At 42.0% G+C, this 27,244-nt stretch overlaps 1 protein-coding gene across 2 annotated transcripts in view; it reads left to right on the forward strand.

Moving 5' to 3' along the window:
• heatr5b (HEAT repeat containing 5B) overlaps positions 1-27,244 on the forward strand; it is a 149,185-nt gene that overhangs the window by 7,167 nt on the left and 114,774 nt on the right. For both annotated transcript variants that reach the window (XM_063039740.1, XM_063039747.1), the window contains 6 exons: positions 3,986-4,197; positions 5,145-5,253; positions 11,063-11,212; positions 15,519-15,690; positions 19,924-20,081; positions 24,220-24,469. In XM_063039740.1, coding sequence (XP_062895810.1) covers positions 3,986-4,197; positions 5,145-5,253; positions 11,063-11,212; positions 15,519-15,690; positions 19,924-20,081; positions 24,220-24,469 — 1,051 coding nt within the window. The remainder of the gene's footprint in view (positions 1-3,985; positions 4,198-5,144; positions 5,254-11,062; positions 11,213-15,518; positions 15,691-19,923; positions 20,082-24,219; positions 24,470-27,244) is intronic.

The raw sequence follows: 27,244 nt of genomic DNA on the forward strand, positions 1-27,244 counted from the left end.
TGGGAGAGTGTACAAATTCCTTACAGACAGCAGCGGGAACTGAACCTGTATTTTGCAGCTAGTGCTGTAATAGCATTACACTAACTACTACGTTCTTCTACCACTCACCTGTAATAGTACTACTTGATAGTAACCAGCAACCAGCAGATCTTTGGGATGTGGGAAAGCTAGAGAACTCAAGCTGGAGAGCTCCAGAGGCACAGACTGCACCGGCGATTTAGATTAAACTCTGGTCATGGAAATGTAGCATAGAAAACAGGCCCTTTGGCCCACTAGGTCCTTGCTGAGGCTAAAGATAATTATTTTATTCTAACCCTACCCTAACCCATTTTACTCCTATCAACTTCACCTGGCCACCACTCACTTGCACATGACGGGCATTTTATGGACCCACGTTTCTTGGAAGTAGGAAAACCACACAGACACAGGGCGAAGATGCATAGTCAGCACTACAGTGACTGAGGTCAGGATCACACCAGGGTCTCTCCAGCTGTGAGGCTGCAGCTCTACTCTCTGCACCACTGTGCATTTGTAAAAGCGGCATCTTGCTATTCTCTGACCTTAAAAGGAATTACGGGCAGCACGGTAGTGTAACTCTGTACAGCTCCAGCTGTGAGATCAGGTTTCGATTCTCATCACTGTTTGTAAAGAATTTGTACATTCTCCACATGATGGTGTGTGTTTCCTCCGAATGCTCCGGTTTCCTCCCGCATGCCAAAGATGCACATTTAAGATTAGTAAGCTGTGATCATGCTATATTAGCGCCAGAAGTGGGGCAACACTTGTGGGCTGCCCCCAGCAAATACTCGGACAATGTTGGTCATTGATGTAAACGACGCATTTCACTGTATGTTTCAATGTACATGTGACAAATAAAACTTTCAGAACGCTGGATGAACTCAGCAGGTCGGGCAGCATCAGTTAGAAATGATGAGTCGGCGTTTCGGGCCGAAACCTTTCGTCAGGACTGAAGAATGAAAGATGGGGAAGGATTTGAAGAATGCTTGTAGCTTCAGTTGAAAGACCAGTAATTTGAAAGACAAAGGGGTGGGGGAGGGGAAGCATTGACGTCATCGCTCTGAAAACAATGGGTAGTAGAAGAAGGAGGTGGAACCATGAGGGAGGAAGGGAGGGGGAGGGAATTACCGGAAGTTGGAGAATTCAACGTTCATACCAAGGGGCTGGAGACTACCTAGACGGTATATGAGGTGTTGCGCCTCCAACCTGAGTTTAGCCCCATCATGGCAGTAGAGGAGGCCATGTATGGACATATCTGAATGGGAATGGGAAGCAGAGTTGAAGTGGGTGGCTACCGGGAGATCCTGTCTGTTGTGGCGGACGGAGTGGAGGTGCTTGACGAAGCGGTCCCCCAATCTGCGTCAGGTTTCACCGATGTAGAGGAGGCCGCACCAGGAGCACCGGATGCAATAGGTGACCCCAACAGACTCACAAGTGAAGTGAAGGACTGTTTGGGGCCCTGAATGGTTGCAAGCGATGAGGTGTAGGGACAGGTGTGCACTTACACTTACAGGGATAAGTCCAACTCTTCGACGATGCTGCCCGACCTGCTGAGTTCATCCAGCGTACTGAAAGTGTTGCTTTGATCACAGCATCTGCAGATTATTTTGTGTTGACAAATAAAGCTAATCTTTAATCTTTGAGTTATAATTATACAATTGAGTTAAATATTTTGTTGCGAATAATGGGTGTTTGTAATATTCTAATTGGTGTATTTTTCAGTAATTTCTAATCAAGTTTATAAAATGCTGGTTTACTCATCGTTATCTATCAAAAGAAAATCTCCATGAAATCATCCTGGCAGTAGTTCTAAACTTTAAGTAGCCTTGTTCTGCTCCAAAGTTACTTGCCCATCAATAACAGTGAGGAGGTGGATGTTGTGAGTGTGTTGTTTTGGCCATATAACATGACATCTGTTGTTTTGCACAACAATACAATGCAATGTAATTCTGACAAAGTATTGGGATGCTCCTTCATAAGCAGTTCTGTTCCCATACCTATACTGTATTGCATTGATTTTATTTTTAGTGATCAAGTACTGTATACAAAAGCAAACAAGCATGGCCTCCTCTACTGCCCTAGTGAGGCCTCTCAGGTTGGAGGAGCAACACCTCGTATTCCATCTGAGTAGCCTCCAGCCTGATGACATGAATATCAATTTCCCTAATCTCTAGTAGTTTCTTCCCTCTCCCCCCACCCACCCTTTCTCTTTTTCCATTCTCCATTCTGGCTCCCCTTCCTCTGGTATCCTTCTGCCTTCCTTTTCTTCCATGGTGCACTCTCCTGAAACCACTTTTTATTGGGTGTCTCTAGAAACATGGCTGGTTAACCCCTTGCTAACAAGCCAATGGACTCAGTAGTGAGAAAACCATCTTTCTTGAACTCCATACGTCTAGGGTGGATGTGACTTGGGTCCCACCAGACCAGGAGAGCTGGGATGTTTTGACCACCCGTACCCCAATCTGAGTGAATGCTGTGTAAATGCTGCCCATTGGCAACGAATAACAGATCGTACACTGCATACAATTATAAAAAAAAATATAATTACAAATTTCAGATTTACTGAGCAGTTAGTAGGAACAAGAAAATAAAGAAAATTTTAAAAAAGGGCCCATTAAGGTTAACCCAGTTCAAGTTCCATCTTGAAGTTGTCTTTAACTTGCGTGCTGGACTCACTGTCTGTGTGAAAGCACACTCCACCTTCCGAATGTTGTGCAGTATCCATGTTGAACAAACGGCTCCCCCACGGGAGTATTGGTCCTTGCTCCTTGAAGCCATTCATCCGTACAAAGCAGCTTGTGCAACAGGGATGGCATCCTTAGCCATCTTCCCTCCTGTCTTCCCCCAGCTCCCCCAAGAGAACCTTGACCCACACCAGTGTCCGTCACCAAAATCTCTCGCCCAGCGTTCTCTAGAACCTTCTCCCAATTCCACCATCCTGATTGGCTGACACAGTATTCCTTGAGTTGAATAACATAACCCTTTATCTTACAATAAAATTAAATACTTGCATAGCATAGCAGTAAATATCTTAACCAGGGCATTACACTCCTCTCAGGTTCTTCCTTCTTCAAGCCTTTACCTTTTCCACCTATCACCTCCCCCACCCCCCCCAAATCTGGTCTCGCGTACTATTTGCCAGTTTGCACTCCTTGCCCTACACCACCTTATTCTGGCTTCTTTCCCCTCCCTTTCCGGTCCCGATGAAGGGTCTCAGCCCGAAACATCGACTGTTTATTCTTCTCCATAGCTGCTGACTGGTCTGCTGAGTTCCTCCAGCATTTTGTGTATTGCTCAAAATACTAAAGGTGCCTGCAATCAAAATATATCAGTACCTACTGGAACCATACAAAGACCCAGACATCATCTGCAGGGAGATAAATGAGGTCAATATTTCAGATCAATAAAAGCATAAGAATTTTGCTGAAATGTAGGCAGCTTCTCTGCATAGTTGTAGGCTTAAGTAGGATTGGAGAAGGTTGAAGGAGCAAGATAAAGAGAGATTTGTAGCAAAGCATATAGGCCTTAAGAGGTGGTACCTGCATTCCTCGTAATAGAGCCATAGAGCATAACTTTTTCTTTATTCATATCTGTGCTACCATTGAGCACACTTAACACTGATTCCTTTTTGCCTCACCATGCTCTCACCAATTCTCCCTCTGATTCTACTGTTCATCTATACACCAGGGGCCAATTTACAGTGGCCAATTAATCCATCAGTTAGGGAGGGTACTTGGGCAAACCAAATGTGCGGAGGTAGAGTCGGGTGAGGGATGTGTGTATGATGTGCAACAACTGCTGCCATGGTCTTGCCTGATGTTATCATGATCTTGCAAGGAAAAACACTAAGACCTGTGAAATGAAGCACTAATTTCACCTGCCAACAAATATGAAACTTAGACTGTTTGAAGATTATTCTCAATTAATTTGTTCATTTTTGAAAAACATTATTGTTTGAAAATTCAAGGTGGACGTGAAAGAAAAACAGAAGAAGTTGGTAGAACAACTGACTGACCTGATAAGCAGTTCACCAGGCCCTCCCACACGCAAGCTACTAGCTAAGAATCTTGCTACTCTCTACAGCATCGGAGATACCTTCACTGTCTTCCAGACTTTGGATAAATGTAATGACATTGCCAAGAGCAAGGATGACACATCAGCTTACCTGCCCACCAAACTGTACGTAAAAGTTCCAAAAACATTTGAGGAATTACATGCTTTTGAAACTTGGCTGATTAATTTAAATAGTGTGACTGTTGCAGGATGCATGAATCATGAAATTTTATTGCATAGAAGGAAGGTATTTGGCCAACTCATTGAAAGCACTTTCCATAAGTTCACAATCCCATCCTATTTCCCTGCAATCTTACAAATATTTTTATTCCAAACGCATTACCATTTCCTCAATAAAGGCCAGCCCCATTTTAAGAGTGCATAAAAGGAGGATCTGCTCTGTCATTGTTGTATTGTTACCCTGTCAGTAGTGTGCAAGTTGGGAGATGCTTTTTAAAACAAAATTTGCAGTTTATTTATGCAATATAGGAAGTATTGCATTAAAAAAATCCTGTAAACTTTGAAGTTGTGTCCCATACACTCAAATTCATGTTCTGATATTGAACTTGGGAAAATAGAGTAGTATGCTTTCTCTAGTATGAGTAACAACTGTTCACCTTTTGCACCTCATTTATTGTAATAGTGTACACCCCGAGGAGTCAGTCCTATGGGTTTTAAGGATTGTAGTAAAACACTACTTAGTATATTGACTATGAATGTAAGAATGAAAAGGCATTGCACAGTTTATTCCTGTAATTTTTTTTATATAATGAATAAAGTTTATTTTGATATTAAGACATCTCCTTAATATGAAAGCCAGGCTCCTCAGAGGATACATCAGGTAGCATTTCTTCACACTTCCCTCAATCTTCTGCTACAACTTGAGGTTGATTCTGAATTTCCTGACTGTCACTGTGAATGTTTCTTGAGAAAAGGAATGGAAGGTTACAATGAGCTCAGATGCTGAACATCTCTCGTGTAGTTGAATGTGAGACATGTTGAATGGCTATCTCTTGCTCAGACCTGTATTAGAAGAGAATATAACTACCAATGGATGGCTTTGTCATTGATAGGGCAGCTGTGGCTTGCATTGGGGCCTTCTATGAAAAGATGGGCAGAGTTTTGGGCAGCTCCTTTCCTGAAACTGTCAGCAATCTATTAAAGGCTCTGAAAAGTGCGGAGGTAAGCAAATTGTTTAAAAACATTTACAGATTGAAGCAATGTTAACTGTGATATTGATGAAGATACTAAATTGCCTGTATTGTCCAGAAGTGCCATGCTAGTGCAACATCTGCTTATCTGTGCTGGCCTGAATGTCATAGAACTGTTATTGGTAAAGGAAAAGCTGATGACTTACTAGGTTATAGGAAATAATTACAAGGTAATATAGACCATGGCTATTCTGAATTTGGACTTGTGTACGGTCTTGTAAGTGGTAATGTCACGGTTGCGCAGAACTGACTGTCCACAGGAACAAGATGTACTTGCCTTTGTTTCCTTGATCAGTATCTTACAGAGAGTTATGTGACACAGCGTGCTTTTCTCTGAAACTGGTTATACAAGACAGCAACTCTCTTGTGCAAGAGTATGTTTGTGTGGAGTTGGGCTTTCTCTACTTTCCACTCTCTTTCCTACTACTGCTAGTAAAGTAGACCAGCCGTTACTTTACTCCAGTGCAGTCAGGAAACAGAATCTTTGCTCACCTGTATTAGAGGGTCTATGAGAGTGATAATACTGAAAATTTTGGAGATACAGACAGATAATAATAAGTGATTAGCTATTCGGGATGGGAATAAAGCTTGGATTCAGTACCCAATATGAAGAAACACTTGGGTGGAAATCTTTCTTCAAGAGTACCATGGAGGCTCAATGCATCAGTAAAATTCAAGACAGATTGTTAGACTTTTGGATATTAAAGATTTTGGGATTTGGTGTGGGAAATTGGTGTTGAGGGAGAGAACAGCCTGGCCATCAATGAATGGTGTAGCAAGTGTGAGGGGCCAATTGTCCTATTCATGTTTTTTCTTACTTTAAGGACACTGTGGGATTGTTTTATATCCCTCCAGTGGACAGTTTACATTCTCAAATGACCAATGATAACTTGGCTAATGCAGCATTCCCTCAGTTGCCACTTGAACAATGAAGAGAAGATTTTAAATTTGAAGTTGTTTTGCAATCATTTTAGGAGTTTTCATTCTCCCTGTGACCATATGGATCTCCTCTGGGTGCTCTGGTTTCCTCCTGTATCCCAGAAGACATAAATGAAGGGAAATGAATGTGATGAGGCACATAATAAAAAGCAGCTACTTCTTTTGCTTATGGGTTGGGTTAATTGTTAAGTTGTATGTTGGTGCCTGGTAGAATTTGGGAGGAGCTGATACAAGGTTCTTTCAGAAGTCTAGAAAGAGGCATAAACTTGTTGCTTAATGATTGTTTTAGTAAGTAATAATAGAACAAAGAGAATTGGAAATGGAGTAGCAGTAAGTCTAAGAACAAAGAGGGAAGGAATGGAAAAGAGCAAAGATGGTGGGCCAAGTTGTTTAGCCTTTCTTATACCATAGATAAGCATATTCCATTCAAATATGTAGATAAGAGTTAACCAATCAGATAGCCCCTATTCAAGTAATGTGATACCAGAGAAGCTTCCTTAATCATACAAAGAACAGTAAGCATTTGAGACACTGAAAAACTGCATATGGTGACCGCTAGGAAGCATAATAAACAGTTACATGTATATAAGTAGTTATATAAAATGCAAGCAGGCATGTAGTGTTAAACTGCACAGAAGGTAACAATTATACAGTCTCATCCAGGGATTGGCAACCTTTTTGCCTCTGTGGGTCGGATCGCATATTAATGAGCAGACGGTGAGCCAGATAAATGCCATAAAAAAACTTGAAATATGGGAATTGTCCATTTAAATACATCTAGTTATGTTTTGCCTCAAATTAATGAATAATGCATGCTAGAAAATCATTTGTGCTTAAGGTTGCCTACCCGTGGTCTAATCCAACAGAGGAAAGCTACAATTGCAAACTGATGATATCACCGTCCACTTAGTTATGATATTGGTTGAAGTTCAACCAATATCACAGTTAAATGGATGACCCTATCATCACTTTGTAATTGCAACTATTCCTAATGTCCTGGTTGAATGATGATATCTCTTTCCCAGGACACCGGGGAGACCTTGGCTGCAAACCAAGGTTACATGTTGAAGTGCAACAGACAAGGTGTTGTGTTGGATAAACTCAGCAGGTCAGGCAGCATCTATATTCAGACCAGATGAAAGATCTCGACCCGAAATGTCTGTCCATTTCCCTTCATAGGTGCTGCCTGACCCACTGAGTTTCTCCAGCATTTTGTGTTCAGCTTCTGATTCCAGCATTTACAATCTTTTGTTCAAGTGTGAAGTGGGGCTTAAAATCCAGAAGAAGGTGTCGTTGGCAATATCTAAGTCACATCAGACTGTATATTCCAGACAAGAAAAGCCATGATTTGATTTTTTTTGGGTGGCTTGGTAGCATAGTGGTTAACGTAATGCTATTATGGACCTGGATTCAGTTCCACTGCTGTCTGAAATGCTGCAGGTTCTCCTCATGACCCTGTGGGTTTCCTCTGAGTGCTGCGGTTTCCTCCCACATTCCAAAGACCTATGGCTTAGTAGGCTTTAATTGGTCACAAGAGTATAATTGGGCAATGCGGGCACTTTGGGCTGGAAGTGTCTGTTGGATAGATAAATACCTTATTAATCCCAAAGGAAATTACAGCATCACAGTAGCATTACAAGTGCACAGAATTTAGAAGAGAAATAGAAAGAATAAAAAATAAGTTACCACAGTCTAACAGGAGGGGGGGTTTAACAGTCACTTCCCCGACTGTAGGTTGACTAATTATAGAGCCCAATGACCAAGGGTAAGAATGGCTTCATATAGCATTTTTTTGGAGCATTGCAGTTGTCTCAGTGTATTACTAAACGTGTTCCTCTTTTTACCCAAGGTGGCATGCAGAGAATGAGAAACATTGTCCAGAATTGCCAGGATTTTCCGTAGGGTCCTTTGTTTTACCACAGCCTCCAGTGTGTTCATTTTAACTCCTATAACAGAGCCAGCCTTTTTAATCAGCTTATTGAGCCTGTTGGCATTACGCATGTTGATGCCATTGTCCCAGCACACCACCATATAGAAGATTGCACTGGCGACAACAGACAGGTAGAACGTGAAGGAGAGGCTTGCGTACTCCAGAGGACCTCAGTCTCCTCAGGAGGTAGAGGTGACTGTGGCTCTTCTTGTCCTCAGCCTCTGTGTTGTATCCCTAAATAATAAAAATAATACGTTTTTTAAAAAAAGAGGAAAGGAAATGTTGACACGAGGAAATCTGCAGATGCTGGAATTTCAAGCAACACACATAAAAGTTGCTGGTGAACGCAGCAGGCCCGAAACATCGACTGTACCTCTTCCTAGAGTTGCTGCCTGGCCTGCTGCGTTCACCAGCAACTTTTATGTGTGTTGAAGGAAATGTTGACATTGGGGAAAGTACAGACACTGAATTTTGTCAGCAAAGTGACCTAACAACTTTGTCAACATAGTTAAATAAAAATACATTTTTTTGTATTGCTGAGACCCATGAATGGAAGTGTGCAATTGATCTTCTCTTCAGTTTCTGAAAACCCAGAAAAATATTTTGCCACTGCCTAAACTTTTGCTGGGCATGTGTATTGCAACTCCTCTCATTCTGAGCTGTTGAGAAGCTTGCCATCTACAGTACGTTTAAGAAGGGATAGTAGCTGCCTTTTATCAGAAACATATAAACATAAGAGATTCTACCTTTATACCAAAAGCCAAGAAAAAACCTATTTTATTGCTTGTGCAAAATGCTTGTATGGTCATGTGATCATCTAAAGCAAACATGCACTTGTAATGGTGATGGCCGCAAACTTGAATTTGGGTTCTTTGTTCCAGCAGTGGCTGGACCAGTTATTCTTCTAAGTGTGTAGCATGTTCTTATTTTTAATTAATCACCATGTACATTGCAAAGCTGCTGTCAAAAAAAAATCAACATTTCTTGAACTGCACTCTGCAAAGTGTTAATTATTACTGAAACTTTATATAAAAAAAAACAACTTGCAAAGTGCTTGAGCCCTCTGTGTGGGGAGAACTGCAGCAAATCTGGAGCAGGGTTCTTAGCTGAACTCCTGGGTTGCCCTCCTGGGTGCTTGGTCTGTGCTTCCAGAGACAAAAAGAATGAGATTTGTTTTTATACTCAGATATTCTAATGCACTTTACAATTCATGAAGTACTTTTTCAAAATTGTGAATATAGGAAATGTGCAATTTATGAAAAGTACAAATAAAATAAATCCCAGAAGGATAATGTGCTAAAAATCAGATTATTTTTGGTTGCTTTCATTAGAACATTGTAGAGCAATGTTGTGCCGACCTTTTAACCTACTCTATGATCAATCTAATGCTTTGCCCCCACAGAGCCCTCTTGTTTTCTTTCATCCACCTGCCGGTCTAAGGGTCTCTGAAATCTTCCAAATATATCTATCCATACTACCACCCCTAATAGTATATTCTATCAATTTCTGTGTTTTAAAAAAACAATACCTCTGGCGTTCCCCCATGCTTTCTTCTAATCACCTTAAAATTATGCCCTCTTGTATTAGCCATTTCTGCCCAGAAAAAGGTGCTGTCTGTCCACTCTATCTATGCCTTAAATTACCTCTATCAAGTCACTTCTCATCCTCCTTCACTCCAAAGAGAAGAGCCCTGGATCGTTACCTCTTCTCATAAGACATGCACTCTAATCCAGGCATAGCATGATAAATCTGCCCTGCACCCTCTCTAAAGCTTCCACGTTCTTAAGATATTCAACCAGAATTGAGTGCAATGCTCAGTTAATTTCAACAATCTAAGTAACTTCTGGTTGAAAGGTAAAGGTTGTCCAGGTCATCTGGCGAAGGGTCTCAACTCGCCTTTGAAGTAATGATGTGGGATCTTTTACATTCACCTCATGATTCAAATAGGGTCTTGATTTAATATCTTACTTGGATGTCAGTGAGTCCAACAATGCAGTACTCCCTTGCTTCTGTAATGGGAATGAGTGCCTGGAATACGTGTTCATGTCTCTGGAGTTGGGCTTGGAATTTGCAACTCAGCATTAAGAATGTCGCCCACTATGCATGAGTCATCAATTCCTCAGTAAAACAAGATTTCAGAGTGTGCATCACCACTGACTTGTGCCAGAAGGTGGGTAGGTGGTGTGGGATGTTGGTAGCAGAGAAGTACAGCTGGTACAGGTCCTATGCCAAAATGACCAGAGTTCCATCTGGACCCCAGGTGCTCACTGGTGCCTGCACGTTCTCTCGGTGTCTGGTTTTTTTCCAGGTGCTCCTGCCTTCTACATCCCAAAGTCATGTAAATTGGTAGGTTAATTAGCCACTGTAAATTGCCCCTAGTGTCCAGATACGTTGTAGAACATAGGAAGAATAAGTTAGTGTCGGATGAGTCCTGCAGGTGCTCCGTTTCTTTCCACATTCTAAAGACACAGGTTAGTAGGTTAATTGGTTATGTGGGTATAATGGGCAGTAAGGGTTCTTTGCGCGGGAAGGGCCTGTTACCACGTTTATATCTAAGTAAATAAATGTGTGCTTGAGGCTTGGTGTTCACTCAGTGGGCCAAAGCTCCTGAGCCCATGTTGTGTAACTCTGTGACTCTAATAGAAATGACTCCTGATAAAGTCCTGATGCTAAGGTTGTGACTGTATCTTGCCTTTTTAGTAAGTTTCCAAATGGAAGTGTCCATTCAAATGAATAGATGGGGATTTCTACTGTCACTTGTAGATATTCAGATAGAATCCCTCACTTTAAATTGAAGGCTGAGTATGTCCTAGTCCAGCCCTACTTTACTGAAGGTTGTGTGTGGAGTTGCATCCAGGTATCAAAGCCATAACAGGTCTGCTGCTTTCTGAAGTCTCTGTGTTTTGAACAGTCTCAGGGCCGCAGTGAGGTTCTGCTGAGTCTACAGAAGGTGCTAAATGGTTTGGGAGGTGCAGCTGCTTCTTGCCACCGTGACATCTACAAAAACACACGTTCTGGTTTGACTGACCGATCCATGGCTGTTCGGTGTGCTGTAGCTAAGGTAAGAAATTTTTTTTTCCCCTTTAGCACACTTCAAGATTTGGCCTATGTAATGTTCTTGGTATAAAGCATTATGTCAGCAAACGTGCAGACTGCAAGGTCTTAAAAAAAGAGACAAATGACCAATTAGTTGGGAAGAATATTGGAAAGGTCATGAGAGTAACTCGCTGATCTGTTTTGAATAGACTATATTGGTCCATAATGCCTACTTGCACAAATAATATACGTAGGAGCAGTTTTAAAAGCCAACACTTTGAATTGTGCAGTAGCACAGAAAGCATTCTGTCTTGGTGCGGCTTGGTATGGTAACTGCTCTGTATATGACTGCAAGAAACTGCAGAGAGTTGTGGAAATGGCTCAGAACATCAAAGGACTAGCCACCCGTACGTGGATTTTGCCTATACAGATTTCCCCAGCTATCAGAAGATAGAGCGTTCCTATGAAACGGTTCGTAAGCCGGAATATCGTAAAGTGAATAGGCAATTACCATCTATTAATATGGGAAAAATTTTTGAGCGTTCCCAGACCCAAAAAATAACCTACAAAATCATGCCAAAAAACACATAAAACCTAAAATAGCAGTTAGTAAAAGCAGGAATGATTTGATAAATACACAGCCTATTTAAAGTAGAAATACTTTTCTGCAGCACTGTTTAGCACAGCGAAAATCTTGCAGAAGCGCTCTCGGCAGAAACACTCTCTTCAGTAACCTTTAAGCTATCAAACTACCAAATCATACCAAATAACACATAAAAATACACAACCTATATAAAGTAGAAGTAATGTATGTACAGTGTAGTTTCACTTACCAGAATCGGGAAGACTCCAATAAATTGCAGTTTCATCACAGTTAAACACATGTTTATATGAATGACCACCTGACACAATCAGCAGTCGTCTCTGATCTGGGCGGACATTTACGTGCTGGGCGGCACCTAATTAATTAGCTTGTTTATTTTGGCTTTTTTCTTAAAGATGTGTCTGGTGCGTTCCGACTACCGCTGCACCCCTGCATTCTTCGTGGCAATGTATCAGTCCGCGGCCCGGAGGTTGGGGACCACTGCTTAAACTATGAAGCTGCCCTCGCCTCCGAAACCGATCAAACCACCCATGACTACCTTTAAATTCCACTTTCGCAACACTTTCATCACCATCGTCCGGTACTTTGTTTCAGCTTATTAAAGAGACTGACTGATTTCTCCTTAAGTATAAGAAAATTTAACAGAACACCACGCTTTGTACACCCATCAATCCACTCAAGCAATAGACTTTCCATTATTGGAAACCGACTAAGAGAGAGCACTTTGCTATGAACAGAACCAACAGTAACGTTGGCAGCTTTCAAAATTCTTTCTCTCTGCATATAAATAGTGCGAATGGTGGACACAGGCAAGTTCAACGCGCGGACAATGTCCTTACTTCGTTCACCATGATCGAAATGCTTAATTATGTCTAGTTTTGCGCTAATTGTAACACCCTTACAAGCTCTTTTAGGCTTTTCCGATACCGTAGAACTCATCTTGCTAATGGATGCACAAAATAAATCGAGATAAAGCATGTGTTTAAGCAATGCCGGCTAGAATGCAGTTCCAGGGGAGGAGCTTGGCTGTTCAGGCTGCCTTTTTTCGTAACAGTGAAAACACCTTCTGTTAGTAAAAACAGGTAACTAATGTAGGTCTTTCGTAACAGCGAGGTGTCGTAAAGTGAACGTTCAGTAAACGGGGCCACCTGTATTTGCTATCTCGGTAAAGTAGCCAGTGTAATCAAAGACCCCACCAACATCCAATGTCCTCTCTCCTCTCCCATCAGGCAGAAGATACAGAAACTGAAAACATGTACCTCCAGATCAAGAACAGCTTCTATTCCACCGTTAGCATGCTCTTGAATGGACATCTTGCACAATAAGATGCCTTCACAATCTACCTCATTATGATCTTGCACATCATCATTTACCTGCACTGCACTCTTTTGATAGCTTTTACACTTTATTGTACATTGTTATTGTTTTAGCTCAATGATCTGTATAAACAGTATACCAGACAAGCTACACATACAAAATAAGACCATAAGACATAGGAGCAGACCCAGGACATATGAACAGCATTAGGCCATTTGGCCCGTCAAGTCTGCTCCACCATTCAATCATGGCTGATACTTTTTTTCTTCCCCTCCACAGCCCCACTCCCCAGCCTGGAACTGTTGATGCTGTGGCCAATCAAAAACCTATCTCTCTCCACTTTAAATACACCAAACGACCTGACCTCCACAGCTGCCTGTGGTAACAAATTCCACAAATTCACCACCCTCCGACTAAAGAAGCTTATCCACGTCTGTTATAAATGGAAACACCTCTATCCTGAGGCTGTACCCTCTTATCCTAGAGTCCCCCACCATAGGAAACATTCTCTTCACATCTACTCTGTCTAGGCCTTTCAACATTCGAATGGTTTCAATGAGAAACCCCCCCTCATCTTTCTAAATTCCAGCAAGTACAGGCTCCGAGCTATCAAACATTCCTCGTATGATAACCTTTTCATTCCCAAAATCATGCTTGTGAACCTCCTCTGAACCCTCTCCAATGCCAGCACACCACTTCTTGGATAAGAAGCCCAAAACTGTTCACAATACTCAAGGTGAGGCCTTGCCAGTGTCTTATAAAGCCTCAGCATCACATTCCTGCTCTTATATTCTAGACCTTTTGAAATGAATGCTAACATTGCATTAACCTTCCTCACTGTTGACTCAACCTGCAAGTTAATCATTTGGGTGTTCTGCACAAGGACTCCAAGTCCCTTTGCATCTCAGAGTTTTGGATACTGCTACATCAGACTTTCTCTCTATCAAATTTCAAGTTGAACTCAATCACATTGTGATCACTTTCTTCTAAGGGTTCCTCTACCTTACACTCTCTAATCGCCTCTGGTTCATTGCATTACACCCAATCCAATATAGCTGATCCCCTAGTAGACTCAACGACAACAACAAAGCCATTTCGTAGGCATTCAACAAATTCACTCTCTTGAGATCCATTACCAACCTGATTTTCCCAATCTGCCTACATGTTAAAATGTCCCATCACTAAGATAACATTGCCCTTTTGACACGTCTTTTCTATTTCACATTGTAATCTGTAGTCCACATTCCAGCTACTGTTTGGAAGCCTATATATAACTGCCATCAGGGTCCTTTTGCCATTGCACTTTCTTAACTCAACCCACAAGGATTCAACATCATCCGATCCTATGTCACCTCTTTCTAACGATTTGATGCCATTCTTTACCAGCAGGTACCCTCTGCCTACCTTCCTATCCCTCCCGTACAATGTGTAACCTCAGACATTCAGCTCCCAACTACAACCATCCTTGAACCATGATTCAATGATAGCCACAACATCATACCCGACAATCAGTAAAAGTGCAACAAGATCATCCACCTTGTATCTTATACTCTGTACATTGAGATATAACACCTTGAGTACTGTACTTGCTACCCTTTTAGATTCTACATCCCTAATGCACTGATACTCACCCTGCTGGCTGCAATTTTGGCCTGTCATCTGCTTGCCCTTCCTAACAGTCTGACTGCACGCTATCTTTGCTTTTTTTTAACCACCCTTCCTATCCTGAGTACCTTCACTCCGGTTCCCATCCCCCTGCCAAATTAGCTTAAACCCTCCCCAGAAGCTCTAACAAACCTGCCCGCGAGAATATTGGAAAATGCTGGAGGAACTCAGCAGGGCAGGCAGCATCCAGGGAAAATCGCAAACAGTCGACATTTTCACTGTATCTAGGTACATGTGAGAAGAATAATCAAATGTCAGTGCCCTAATATGGCGCTTGGAGTATGAGTCTGAATTATAGGCAAAAATCTTGTTTGGAGAACTTCTGACTTGGAGGCTGATGTGCTATCATTAGGCAAGACCGGCTATGATGCAAAAGAAGTAATCAGGGCTGCAGTATTTAAACAAAAATGGTAATTTTTTTCTGGTAAGGATCTAATTATGGTAGATCTTAACACATTTAAATTAAGTATATTTTGTCAGTAATTGGAATCTATTATGGTCTGAAAATAGCAATAGTGGGGGTTCTACGAGAAGTGTCAGCCTAGATTGTGAACTTGCGTCTCTGGATTTGGACCTTTATTTACGACCCAAATCTCGAGACGAGACTGTTCATCGAGTTAGAGCTGACACCTGATTCTGTCTTGTTGGTTAGCGTTTCCATTGTGAAAATGTGGCTATTGGATTTTCACTGTAGTAGTTGTGACTACATTGTTCATTCATAAAAATGTATCTGTTTCTATCCTAGTGCCTCCTAGAATTACAGAAAGAATCTGTTTTCATGTGGACCACAGAACTGGAAAACCTGGCTACTCTCTGCTTTAAGGGCCTAGAGGGATCTAACTATGCAGTCCGTGTTGCAGTATCCAAATTACTTGGAACTGTCATGGCAACGGCTTTGACACCCAAACAAGCAGCAGGTGTGTGTCTCGGAAAATGTTGTGCTGGTGCATACCCAAAATAAAAGGTTTCAAAGGTTCTCAAAATTATGCAGTGTTGCGAAGGATGGAAGAAGCAAAATCAGAAGTAATAGAGACATTAGAATACAGTGAAATGCATCGTTTGCATAAATGACCAACACGGTCTGAGGATGTGCTGGGAGCAGCCTGCAAGTGTCACCATGCTTCCAGTACCAGTGTAGTATACCTACAACTTACTAACACTAATCTCTGCATCTTTGGAACGTGGGAAGATACCAGAGCACCCGGAGGTAACTTGGGTGGTCTCGGGGAGAACGTAGAAACTCCTTACAGACAGTGGCAGGAATTGAACCCCAGTCACTGGCACTGTAAAGCATTATGCTAGCCTGTACGCCACTGTGCATACACTGCAAGAGATTGGGGAAAGAGCCGGGGTGGTGGGGGGATTCTGTAGATGGGGTGGAATGTTATAGTAAATTGGAGGTTGAACGTATAGAATCCTAATCCTGCAGTATACATTTAGTGGTCACTTTATCAGGTATCTAATAAAGTGACCACTGAGTGTATTTCCGTATGTTTGTTTTCTGCTGTTGTAGCTCATCCACTTCAAGGTTTGACGTGTTATCCGTTCAAAGATATTCTTTTGCACACCACTGTTGTAGCGCATTGTTACTTGAGTTACTGTCACGTTGAACCAGTCAGGCCATTCTCCTCTGACCTCTCTCATTAACAAGGCATTTTCACCCACAGAGCTGCCGCTCAATGGATGTGTTTTGTTTTTCACACCATTCCCTGTAAGCTCCAGAGACTGATGTGCTTGAAAATTCCGGCAGATCAGCAAGTTCTTAGATACTCAAACCACCCAGTGTGGCACCATGGTCAGTGTCACTTAGATCACATTTCTTCCCCATTCTAATGTTTGGTCTGAACAGTGGCTAAACCTCTTGACCATGTCTGCATTCTTTTATGCATTGAGTTGCTGTCATATGATTGGCTGATAAGATATTTGTATTAACAAGCAGGTGTACAGGTTCAATCTAATAAACTGGTAACTGAGTGTATATATCTGTTTTATTTTAACCACCTTTGGTTGGACTTGAATGACTATTACCTCATTTCTCAGAAATGTGGTGGACTGTAAGCTTGTTGCTGTACCCTCTAGTATAGGCTGTTTCCAGGTACTGAATGGGTTCTGTTTTTACGGATGTCCACAAGTTGATATTGTCCGTGTTTCAGAAAATGCACAAAAATCACTTGATGTACCTCCACAGTGTTGTCATAAATGGCATTAAATTGCACTGGACTGATTTAAAATAAAACGATTACTACTGATTTAAAAAAAAACCAATTACTAAAAGTGGTGAGAGAAAGGAATAAATGCATGTACAATGCATGTAAGAGGTATTCACCCCCCATGGACGTGTTCATGTTTTATTGTTTTCCAACATTGAATCACAGTGGATTTAATTTGGCTTTTTTGACACTGATCAACTGAAAAGACTCTTTTGTGTCAAAATGACAACAAATTTCTACAAATTGGTCTAAATTTATTACAGTTATTAAACACAATATAATTGATTGCATAATTACTCACCCCCTTTGAGTCAGTATTTAATAGATGCACTTTTGGCCTGAGTCTTTGTAGATGGGTCTCTATCAGCTTTGCACGTCTGGACACTGCATTTTACCCCATTCTTCTTTACAAAACTGCTCAAGATCTGTCAGATTGCATGGGGAGCGTGAGTGAACAACCCTTTTCAAGTCCAGCCACAAATTGGGTTGAAGTCTGGACTCTTAAGTTGGCCACTCCAGGGCATTAACTTTGCTTTTAAATCATTCCTGTGTAGCTTTGCATTATATTTGGGGTCATTGTCTTGCTGGAAAACAAATTTTCTCCCAAGTCACAGTTCTCTTGCAGTCTGCATCAGATTTTCCTCCACGATTTCTCTGTATTTTGCTGCATTCATTTTACCTTCTACAAGCCTTCCAGGTCCACTTCAGTGAAGCATCCCCACAGTACTGCAACCAACCCATGTGTAAGGGTTTTTGCCCTACTGACCCCCCGTTGCCTAGGGTAAATAGCCGTCGACCCCGCCAAACAGTGCAATCACTTTGGTGCGGATAAGGTGTGAGTCGCCCAATGAATAGCCACAACACAAATATGAAAACAATATACCAAGTGCGAGTAAAGAATTTTACTTTATAGTAGAAATAACTACAAAAAACTAGGTGCCACATGAGTAACTTATCAGTCTTGTGCACATAATATCTTAATACGTTGGAGCTCACGCCTCCGATTCCATCCACAACGTCCTTCGGAGACTCCGGCCACCATCCGACCCCCTGAGGTCTGGTATCCGCCGCCCTGGAACCGCAGTCCATTCCTCACACGTCCGTCCTCTCCGCTGCCTCCCGAAAAGCCCGCGCTCCTCAACTCAGCACACGTATACAAGATAACAGAACATGACTTCCATTGGCTAACAAATGAATACAATTTCCATTATCTCCCTGTATAACCCAAACATTGCAGTTACAGAGAACCCCTTGCTCAACATTACGAGAAGCCATTTTAATATAACACTTCAGAGAAGCCATTTTGGTAATAAGCGATCAACAGTTAACAGTCCGCCTAGTATACTGAGAGCCCTACACATGCTTCACCGTAGAGGTGGTGTGTTCTTGATGATGTGTGGTGTTTGTCTTATGCCAAACAAAGCGTTTAGTCTGATGGCCTAAAAGCTCAATTTGGTTTCATCAGACCATAGAACCTTCCTGCAGCTGAAATCAGAGTCTCCCACATGCCTTCTGGCAAATTCTAGCTAAGATTTCATGTGAGCTTTCTTTTCAACAGTGGCTTTCTCTTTGCCTCTCTCCCATAAAGCTACGACTGGTGAAGCACCTGGGCAACAGTTGTGGTATGCGCAGTCTCTCCTATCTCAGCTACTGAAGCTGGTAACTTCTCCAGAGTTGTCATAGGTCTCTTGGTGGCCTCCCTCACATCTCCTTCTTGCAGTCACTCAGTTTTTGAGGATGGCCTGCTTTAGGCAGATTTACAGCCGTGCTATATTCTTTCCGTTTCTTGACGATTGACTTAACTGTACTCTAAGTACAGTAAATTGTAAATTCAGTAACTTAGAAATTTTCTTGTATCCATCTCCTGTGCTTTTTAATAATCTTCTTGCAGAGTTGGTTTGAGTGTTCTTTTGTCTTCATGGTCTAGTTTTTGCTTGGCTACTGACCCACCAGCAGATGGACTTCAGATACAGATGCATTTTTACTATAATCAATTGAAACATGATTGCACGTGGTGATCTCTATTTAACTAATTATATGACTTCTAAAACCAATTAGCTGCATCAGTGATTTGGTGTGTCATGTTAAAGGGGGTAAATACTTATGCAATCAATTACTTTGTGTTTTATATTTGTAATTAATTTAGATCACTTTGTAGAGATTGGTTTTCACTTTGACATGAAAGAGCCTTTTTCTGTTAATCAGTGTCAAAAAAGTCAGATTAAATCCACTGTGATTCAATGATGTAAAACAATAAAACATGAAAACTTCCCAGGGGGGGAATACTTTTTATATTGGCACTGTACTTGTGTTGGACTTCTGAATATAATAATATGGTCTAAGCTCATTCTTGTATAAGTGTCTGTAAGTCGGGCATTCTTAACCAAGGAACAACTTGTCATAAGCACACATTTATATCAGGTTAGCATTTTCTGTGCCGCTATTTGCTTTTTTCAAGCCACTTACCTTCATCTAATTCTATCAAAATTAGCACACTTAATTTGATCAGCACAATCTCCCTTTTTGTACTATTTTCACCCTGTTCTCTTTTTTTTTCTGGGGTGTACATATGCAGGTGCCTGTTGAATAAGTCAATACAGTTCCCCTCTGTCGTTCCCTGTGGTAACATCATTCCACTCTGAATAATTTGCTTCCTGAGTTACCTGCTGGATAGATCAGTCATCATCTTACAGTAATGGCCCTTGTTGTGGGCAGCACGGTGGTGTAACTGTTAGTGTAATCACTTACAGTGCCAGAGATCACTGATTGAGTTTCGATTCCCAGGGGTTAGTATGTTCTCCCAGTGACTGTGGATTTCCTCCCACATTCCAAAGATGCAAGTTAGGGTTAGTGAGTTGTGGGCATGCTATGTTGGCGTCAGAAGCATGGTGACACTTGCAGTTTTCCTGATAGCTTACCTTTTATTTTCCATTGTTTCAGTGATGCGACAGAACGTGAAACGTGCCACCTTGGAAGAGGTGTTGGAGCTGATGGCCACAGGGTTTCTGCGAGGGGGAGCTGGATTCCTGAGGAGTGGTGGAGAGATGCTGAAAGGAGGGGGGTCCATTAGCCGAGAAGTTCGAGTCGGGGTCACACAAGTAAGTACCTTGAGTAGTGGGCAAAATGCAGCACCTACGCCTTGGCATTAAGTTGGTAGCTAGACTAGGCTGCAACTTTGACTGTTATAACTAGTTTCATAGCTTCTGCAATATTGTTTTTGTGTTAGTGTTCAAATCATCCTCATTCTATTTCAGGAATTCTCCACTTGAGTATACTACTTCTTTCAGCCTATCCTCAAAACTTAATGCTTCAAAAAGGCATCATCCATTATTAAAGACCCCTACCGCCTTCTTCTCGTTACTACCATCAGAGAGTAGGTATAGGAACCTGAAGATAGTTTTAGGAACAGCTTCTTCCCCTCAGCCATCAGATTTCTGAATGGTCCATGAACACTACCTCACCATTTTCGCTCGCTTTGCATTATTTATTTATTTTTATATTTCTTATTGTAAATTATAGAATTTTTAATGTATTGCACTGACTGCTGCCAAAAAACAACAAATTTCACAACTTGAGTGATATAAACTTGATTCTGAGCCTCCTCATTGAGAACCGCTTCAATGACATTCCCCATTAATGCGGTTGCACAGTCGTCACCCTGAGCCGCTAACTCTGTTTCACTGTCCTCAGGACCAGATGAGAGGAGGCAAAGTTTCTTCGTTTGGGGCTTGAAGAAGGAGAGTAAATTTGATGATGGTGTCTTTCTCTGCTCAATTGTTCCAGCAGTCTGTTTTTATTTCAATAGTGAAATGCATGATATGTGATTAAAATCAAATCAGCAAGGATTGTGTTGGTCAGCCGGCAGGTGTCACCAGGCTGCCAATATAGCATGCCCACAACTTTCTAACTGTAATCCTAACTGTGGGTCTTTGGAATGTGGAGAAACCTGGAGGAAATCCACACAGTCACAGGACAGGGAGAACATACAAACTCTTTACATACAGTGGTGGGAATGAAAACCCAGTCCATGATCACTGGCACTTCACTACCTTGTCGGCCTGTATTGAACTTTTATTTGCACTGCGTCATCTCTTTTCTCTATGAACCAGTTCTACGTTCTTGTTGGGAGTGAGTGTTTTTCTCTTTTGCAGCTTTTCTACTCTAATCTTTCAGAATTGTCACTATTTTGTTTTTGTTTTGGTTTATCACATTGCCAACTCCTTCCCCGTGCCAAATCTCCTGAGTTTGAAAAACCCCTATTGCAAAATCCAGTCTATTGCCTGTTCACTTCAGCTTCTGAACAACCCGTGAGTACTTCTCAAAATAGCTGACATACTATCATTAGAAATGGAAGTTTCCCCCACTGTCGTGTTTTTATCACCCAGGTGCTGGCATTTCTTTAAGCTGGACCTTCTTCCTTTACTGAATGAGCTGCACCTGTCACCTTCTGGGGATTGTCAGGACAGGGATAGAACTGTCCTTGCTGCAATTAAATTCTCATACACGATAAGAGTAACTTAAAGCTAGCCTGTTGTAACCTTTGAAGCTTACTATTGCTGCCTTAATCATCTCTAGTTGTGGATTTCAGCATGATGTTCCCACTAAATGTTAAGTTGATTGTAAGTGTGATTTTGTTTTTTGTTTAATCATTCAGGAACTAATTATTGCAATAAAAATGTTCTGAAACACAAGATTCTGTAGATGCTGGAAATCCAAAGCATCACCTACAAAATGCTCGAGGAACTCGGCAGTAAATTTTCTTAGCTGGTTCAGCAGTGGGGGTGTTCAGTGGTGCATAGATTATTGAAATATTAACATTTGGAAATGCAGATTAAACAACGTTTATATAGTGAGCTCTTGTAAGATTTTGGATTTTTGATCAACAATTTTCAAAGCCAAAAGTTGTAAGGTAATGGGAAAAGACTGCTAATTATCTCTGGCTACGAGCTTCAAAATCTTTGAGTTCAAGAGCTCTATAAAACCTTTGTTAGACTACACTTGGAATATTATGCTGGTGGAACGCAGCAGGCCAGGCAGCATCTATAGGAAGAAGTACAGTCGACGTTTCGGGCCGAGACCCTTCGTCAGGACTAACTGAAAGAAGAGATAGTAAGAGATTTGAGAGGGGGAGGGGGAGATCCGAAATGATGGGAGAAGACGGGGGGGCGGGGAGGGATGAAGCTAAGAGCTGGAAAGTTTATTGGCAAAAGGGATAAGGTCTTGTATTCTGTCTGGGTAGCCTCCAACCTGATGGCATGAACATTGATTTCTCAAACTTATGTTAATGCCCCCCTCCCCTTCCTACCCCATCCCTTATTTATTTATTCCCCCCTTTTTTTCTCTCTCTGTCCCTCTCACAATCACTCCTTGCCTGCTCTCCATCTTTCTCTGGGCTCCCCTCCCCCTTTCTTTCTCCTTAGGCCTCCCGTCCCATGATCCTCCCCCTTCTCCAGCTTTGTATCCCTTTTGCCAATCAACTTTCCAGCTCTTAGCTTCATCCTTCCCCCTCCTGTCTTTTCCTATCATTTTGGATCTTCCCCCTCCCTCTCCCACTTTCAAATCTCTTACTATCTCTTCCTTCAGTTCGTCCTGACGAAGGGTCTCGGCCTGAAACGTCGACTGTACTTCTTCCTATAGATGCTGCCTGGCCTGCTGCGTTCACCAGCATTTTGTGTGTGTGTTGCTTGAATTTCCAGCATTTGCAGATTTTCTCGTGTTTGCGACTTGGAATATTATGTTCAGTTCTGGTCACCTCATTACAGGAAAGATGTGGTTGCTTTAGAAAGGGTGCAGAGGAGGTTTACTAGGATGCTACCTGGACTGGAGAGCATGTCCTATGAGGACAGGTTGAGTGAGCTAGGGCTTTTCTCTTTGGAGCAAAGGAGGATAAGAAGTAACTTGATAGAGGTGTACAACTTAAGAGGCATGGATTGAGTAGATAGCCAGAGACTTTTTCCCAGCGTATAAATGGCTAATACAAAGCGGCATAACCATAAGGTGATTGGAGGAAAGTTTAGGTTGGGGAAGCTTTTTACAGAATGGTGGTTGTGTGGAATACTCTGCCTGGGGTGGTGGTAGTGGCAGATACATTAAGGACATTTAATAAACTCTTAGATAGGCACATGGCTGATAGAAAAATGGAGGGAAGAGTTAGATTGATCTCAGAGGAGGTTAATAGGTCAGTGCAACATTGTGAGCCGAAGGGCCTGTTCTGTGCTGTAGTTTTCTTTGTTCTAATATCACAATAGGAATAATTACCATTGGATTTGCTGGCAACACACACAAAATGCTGGAGAAACTCAGTAGGCCAGGCAGTAACTAGACTCTTCAGCAAGACTGATTTGCTGCTGAATTTAGCTTTTTATGATCAGCACCTTTCTAATGTGTGTCACTGGTAAAGCCAGGTAGTTACTTCCAGTTCCTTCATCCTAACAAAGGGATCAGAATCAGATTTATTATTCTTGGCGTGTGTCGTGTAATTTTCTAATCCAGCAGCAGCAGTTCAATGCTATACATGATAATATAGAAAGATATGTGTATGTTAAACAGTTAGATTAAAAATAGTGCAAAACTGAAATAATTTTTTTTAAGAAGTGAGCTAGTGTTTATGGGTTCAATATCCATTTAGGAATCGTATGGCAGAGGGGAAGAAGCTATTCCTGAATTGCTGAGTGTGTGCCTTCAGGCTTCTGTATCTCCTACCTGACGGTAACAATGAGTAAAGGGCATGTCCTGGGTGATGGGGGTCCTTAATAATGGATGCCGCTTTTCTGAGGCACCGCTCCTTGAAGATTTCTTGGATACTACGGATGGTAGTACCCCAGATGGAGCTGACCAATGTTACAACTTTCTGTAGCTCCTTTCGGTTCTGTGCAGTAGCTCTTTCCCCCCCCCCACCCCATCCCCCCAAAACCGGATAGTGATGCAGCCTATCAGAATGCTCTCCACACTGCATCTGTAGAAGTTTTCAAATCAAATCCCTTCAAACTCCTAATAAGTAATTCAGTTACAATTGAATAAGTAATTCAATTATAGCCACTTTCTTGCTGCATTTATAGCTGCATTGATATGTTGGGACCAGGTTAGATCCTCAGAGATCTTGACACCCAGGAACTTGAAATTGCTCAGTCTGATTCCTCTGAGGATGAGTGATGAAGGGAATGCATCTGGAACAGGAAGAGCAGGGTATTTTTCTGATCCCCGTTTTGGTATTTTCTCTCTCGCTCCCTGTTACAGGCCTACGTTGTATTTGTCACCACTCTCGGAGGGCAGTGGCTGGAGCGTAATTTTGCCATCTTCCTCACCCACGTACTGGAGCTTGTCTCACATCCCCGGGCAACCCAAAGCCATGTGGAAGCGGTGTATTCCCGGCGATGTGTGTCGTTCATCCTTCGGGCAACTGTGGGCAGCCTGCTGGGTGAGAAAGCACAGATTGCAGCTGCAAAGGAGATTTGCCAGGCTATTGCCAAGCAGATGAAGGCAGTGGGTAAGGAGAAGACTTGTTATCGGATGTTAGCTTTAACAATCACCTTTATCTAATGATCACCATCTACTCATGCAATCCACACACAGAACAACTATTTGGTACATCATGTCGATGCCTGCCCTTTGGAAGAGTTTTCCAAATTGTTCCACACCTCTGCTATATTGCTTGACTATCTCCTTTTGGAAGTCACTCTGCTGCTTCCATGTTTTATTTGCAGTAGGACAATGCTGACATTTTGTGGAAGTTGTGCCAAGAAAGGGGTTAAGATAATGTCCAAGCAAGAGTAGTGTACGGATAAAGTGCAGTCAGCCCAGGCAAGTCAGTTCTTTGAAGATCATAGCTTCCCTTTTGCACAACATGGGTCCAGAGCAATTTGGCATACCAAGATAAGAATGCAACAAAGGATTCTAGGGTGATGCGTACTATTGGTTAGTTACTTTACTAGTTTTGTGCACTTTATGCAGTCCTGGGCAGGTCTGTAGTCTAGTGTTGCTTTACGTAGTTCAGTGTAGTTTTTGTATTGTTTCATGTTGCACCATGGTCCTGAAAAACATCTCGTTTTTCTGTGTACTGTACCAGCAGTTATGGTTGAAATGACAATAAAAAGTGACTTGACTTGACTTTGAAGTACTATTGGCTTTTAAAATTAGTATTATGCAGTATTGGTGTGATTGGTGATTGATCATTCAAATAAGGAGTTTGCATATGCACAAAGTTACCAGTTGGTCAATATATGTATCCAACTAATCAATTTCTGTTTAAAAATGGCATTTCCTTTTTCAGACTTCAATGCAGTGTGGTGATAGGCGCCAGGCTGTTTTCCACATGCCAAACTGTGATTGAGGAACGAGTGTGAGTTTTCAGAGACCAGTTAATCAGCAATGACGATTTATTTTGAGATTTTGAAGATTTTAATATACAGGTGTCCCCCGCTTTTCAAACATTCACTTTACGAAACCTCACCGTTACGAAAGACCTACATTAGTACCCTGTTTTCGCTTTCATAAAGTGTTTTCACTGTTACAAAAAAACAGCAGCGCGCGTGAAAAAATCAGTGCACAATAAAAGGCAGCGCACGCCCCGAGCAGCCGCTCTACCCCGGATCGGAACGGCATTGCTTTAACACGAGCCTGTGAGCAGCCGTTTGCAACACGAGTTCTATGGTATTGGAAAAGCCTAAAAGAGCTCGTAAGGGTGTTACACTTAGTGTAAAACTAGACATAATTAAGTGTTTCAATCGTGGTGAATGAAGTAAGGACAAAGTGAGTTTGGTTTGTGGAAGCTGACAAACATAATGTTCAAGAGGTTTTGGCATCCCATGACCAAGAACTGACAGATGAAGAGCTGATGCAATTGGAAGAAAACAGGATAACAATCGAAACCGAATGAGTAATGATAAAGTACGACTTTAATTTTCAAAGGGTACGTTGGTTTAGGGGATATTTGCAGGATGGTTTGAGTCCTTACAAAGAACTGTGTGATAGAAAAATGCGCGAGGCTCAGCAGTCAAGCAAGCCTTCCACATCAGCCACAGCAGGTGACGAACCTCGACCTTCGACATCGAGGCGGGCAGAGATAGAAGATGACCTGCCTGCCCTAATGGAAACAGATGGTGATGAGATGACACCCCAGTGTCCCACCACCCCAGCCCCCAGGCCGCGGACAGATACCGATTCGCAGAGAATGCAACGGTAGCCGGGAGGCACACAGCACATCTTTAAGAAAAAAGCTGAAATAAACATGCTAATTCATTAGGTGCCACCGACACGTAATTGTCGGCCCAGATCAGAGATGACGCAATCGGAAATCAGCACTGATCTGGGCCGACAGTTACGTGCCGGGCGGCACCTAATTAATTACCATGTTTATTTCGGCTTTTTGCTTAAAGATGTGCTGGGTGCCTCCTGGCTACCGCTGGACTCCTGCGTACTTTGCGGTAATTTATCACTTGGCAGCCTGGAGGGTGGGGGCCACTGCACCACCCAAACTCCGACTCAGCCTAACACACCATCATCCGTGTGCTCGGCGCTGTCTTCCTGATTCCAGTAAGTGATACTACACTGTACAGACATTATTTCTACTTTATATCGGCTGTGTATTCTTACGTGTTATTTGGTATGATTTGGCAGCTTCATAGCTTAAAGGTTACTGGACAGCGCTTGCACCGTGTTCTTGCCAACAGCGCTTGCGTGAGATTTTCTGCCGACGGCGCTTGGGTGAGATTTTCGCTACAGAGAACAGTTCAGTAATGATTGTGGAAAAGTATTTCTACTTTATATGGGCTGTGTATTTATCATATCATTCCTGCTTTTACTATATGTTACTGTTATTTTAGGTTTTATGTGTTATTTGGCATGATTTGGTAGGTTATTTTTGGGTCTGCGAACGCTCACAAAATTTTCCCATATAAGTGGTAATTGCTTCTTCGCTTTAAGACATTTCGGCTTACGAACCGTTTCATAGGAACGCTCTACCTTCGGATGGGGGGGGGGAACCTGCACTTCAGAAAATTTTTAATGGAGTTCATGACTCTTTGAATCCTTGGAGTTGGCGTCTATGCTGGAATTGAGCCAGCGTTATTTCCTACCTTGAGCACCGTTTGCAAGTTCATAGACAGTGAACTTGTATATAGTGGTAGCCTATTACTAAATATTTGTCTTTACTTTGGCAGTTTTCATGCACAGTGAGTGAATTTCTTCATAATTATGATCGATCTTCACCCCATTGGCTATCAAAACTAAAGTTAAAAATATTGAAAGGGAAGTTATTTGGAAG

The sequence above is a fragment of the Mobula hypostoma genome, chromosome 2 (assembly GCF_963921235.1).
Source record: "Mobula hypostoma chromosome 2, sMobHyp1.1, whole genome shotgun sequence".
Classification (NCBI taxonomy): Eukaryota; Metazoa; Chordata; class Chondrichthyes; order Myliobatiformes; family Myliobatidae; genus Mobula; species Mobula hypostoma.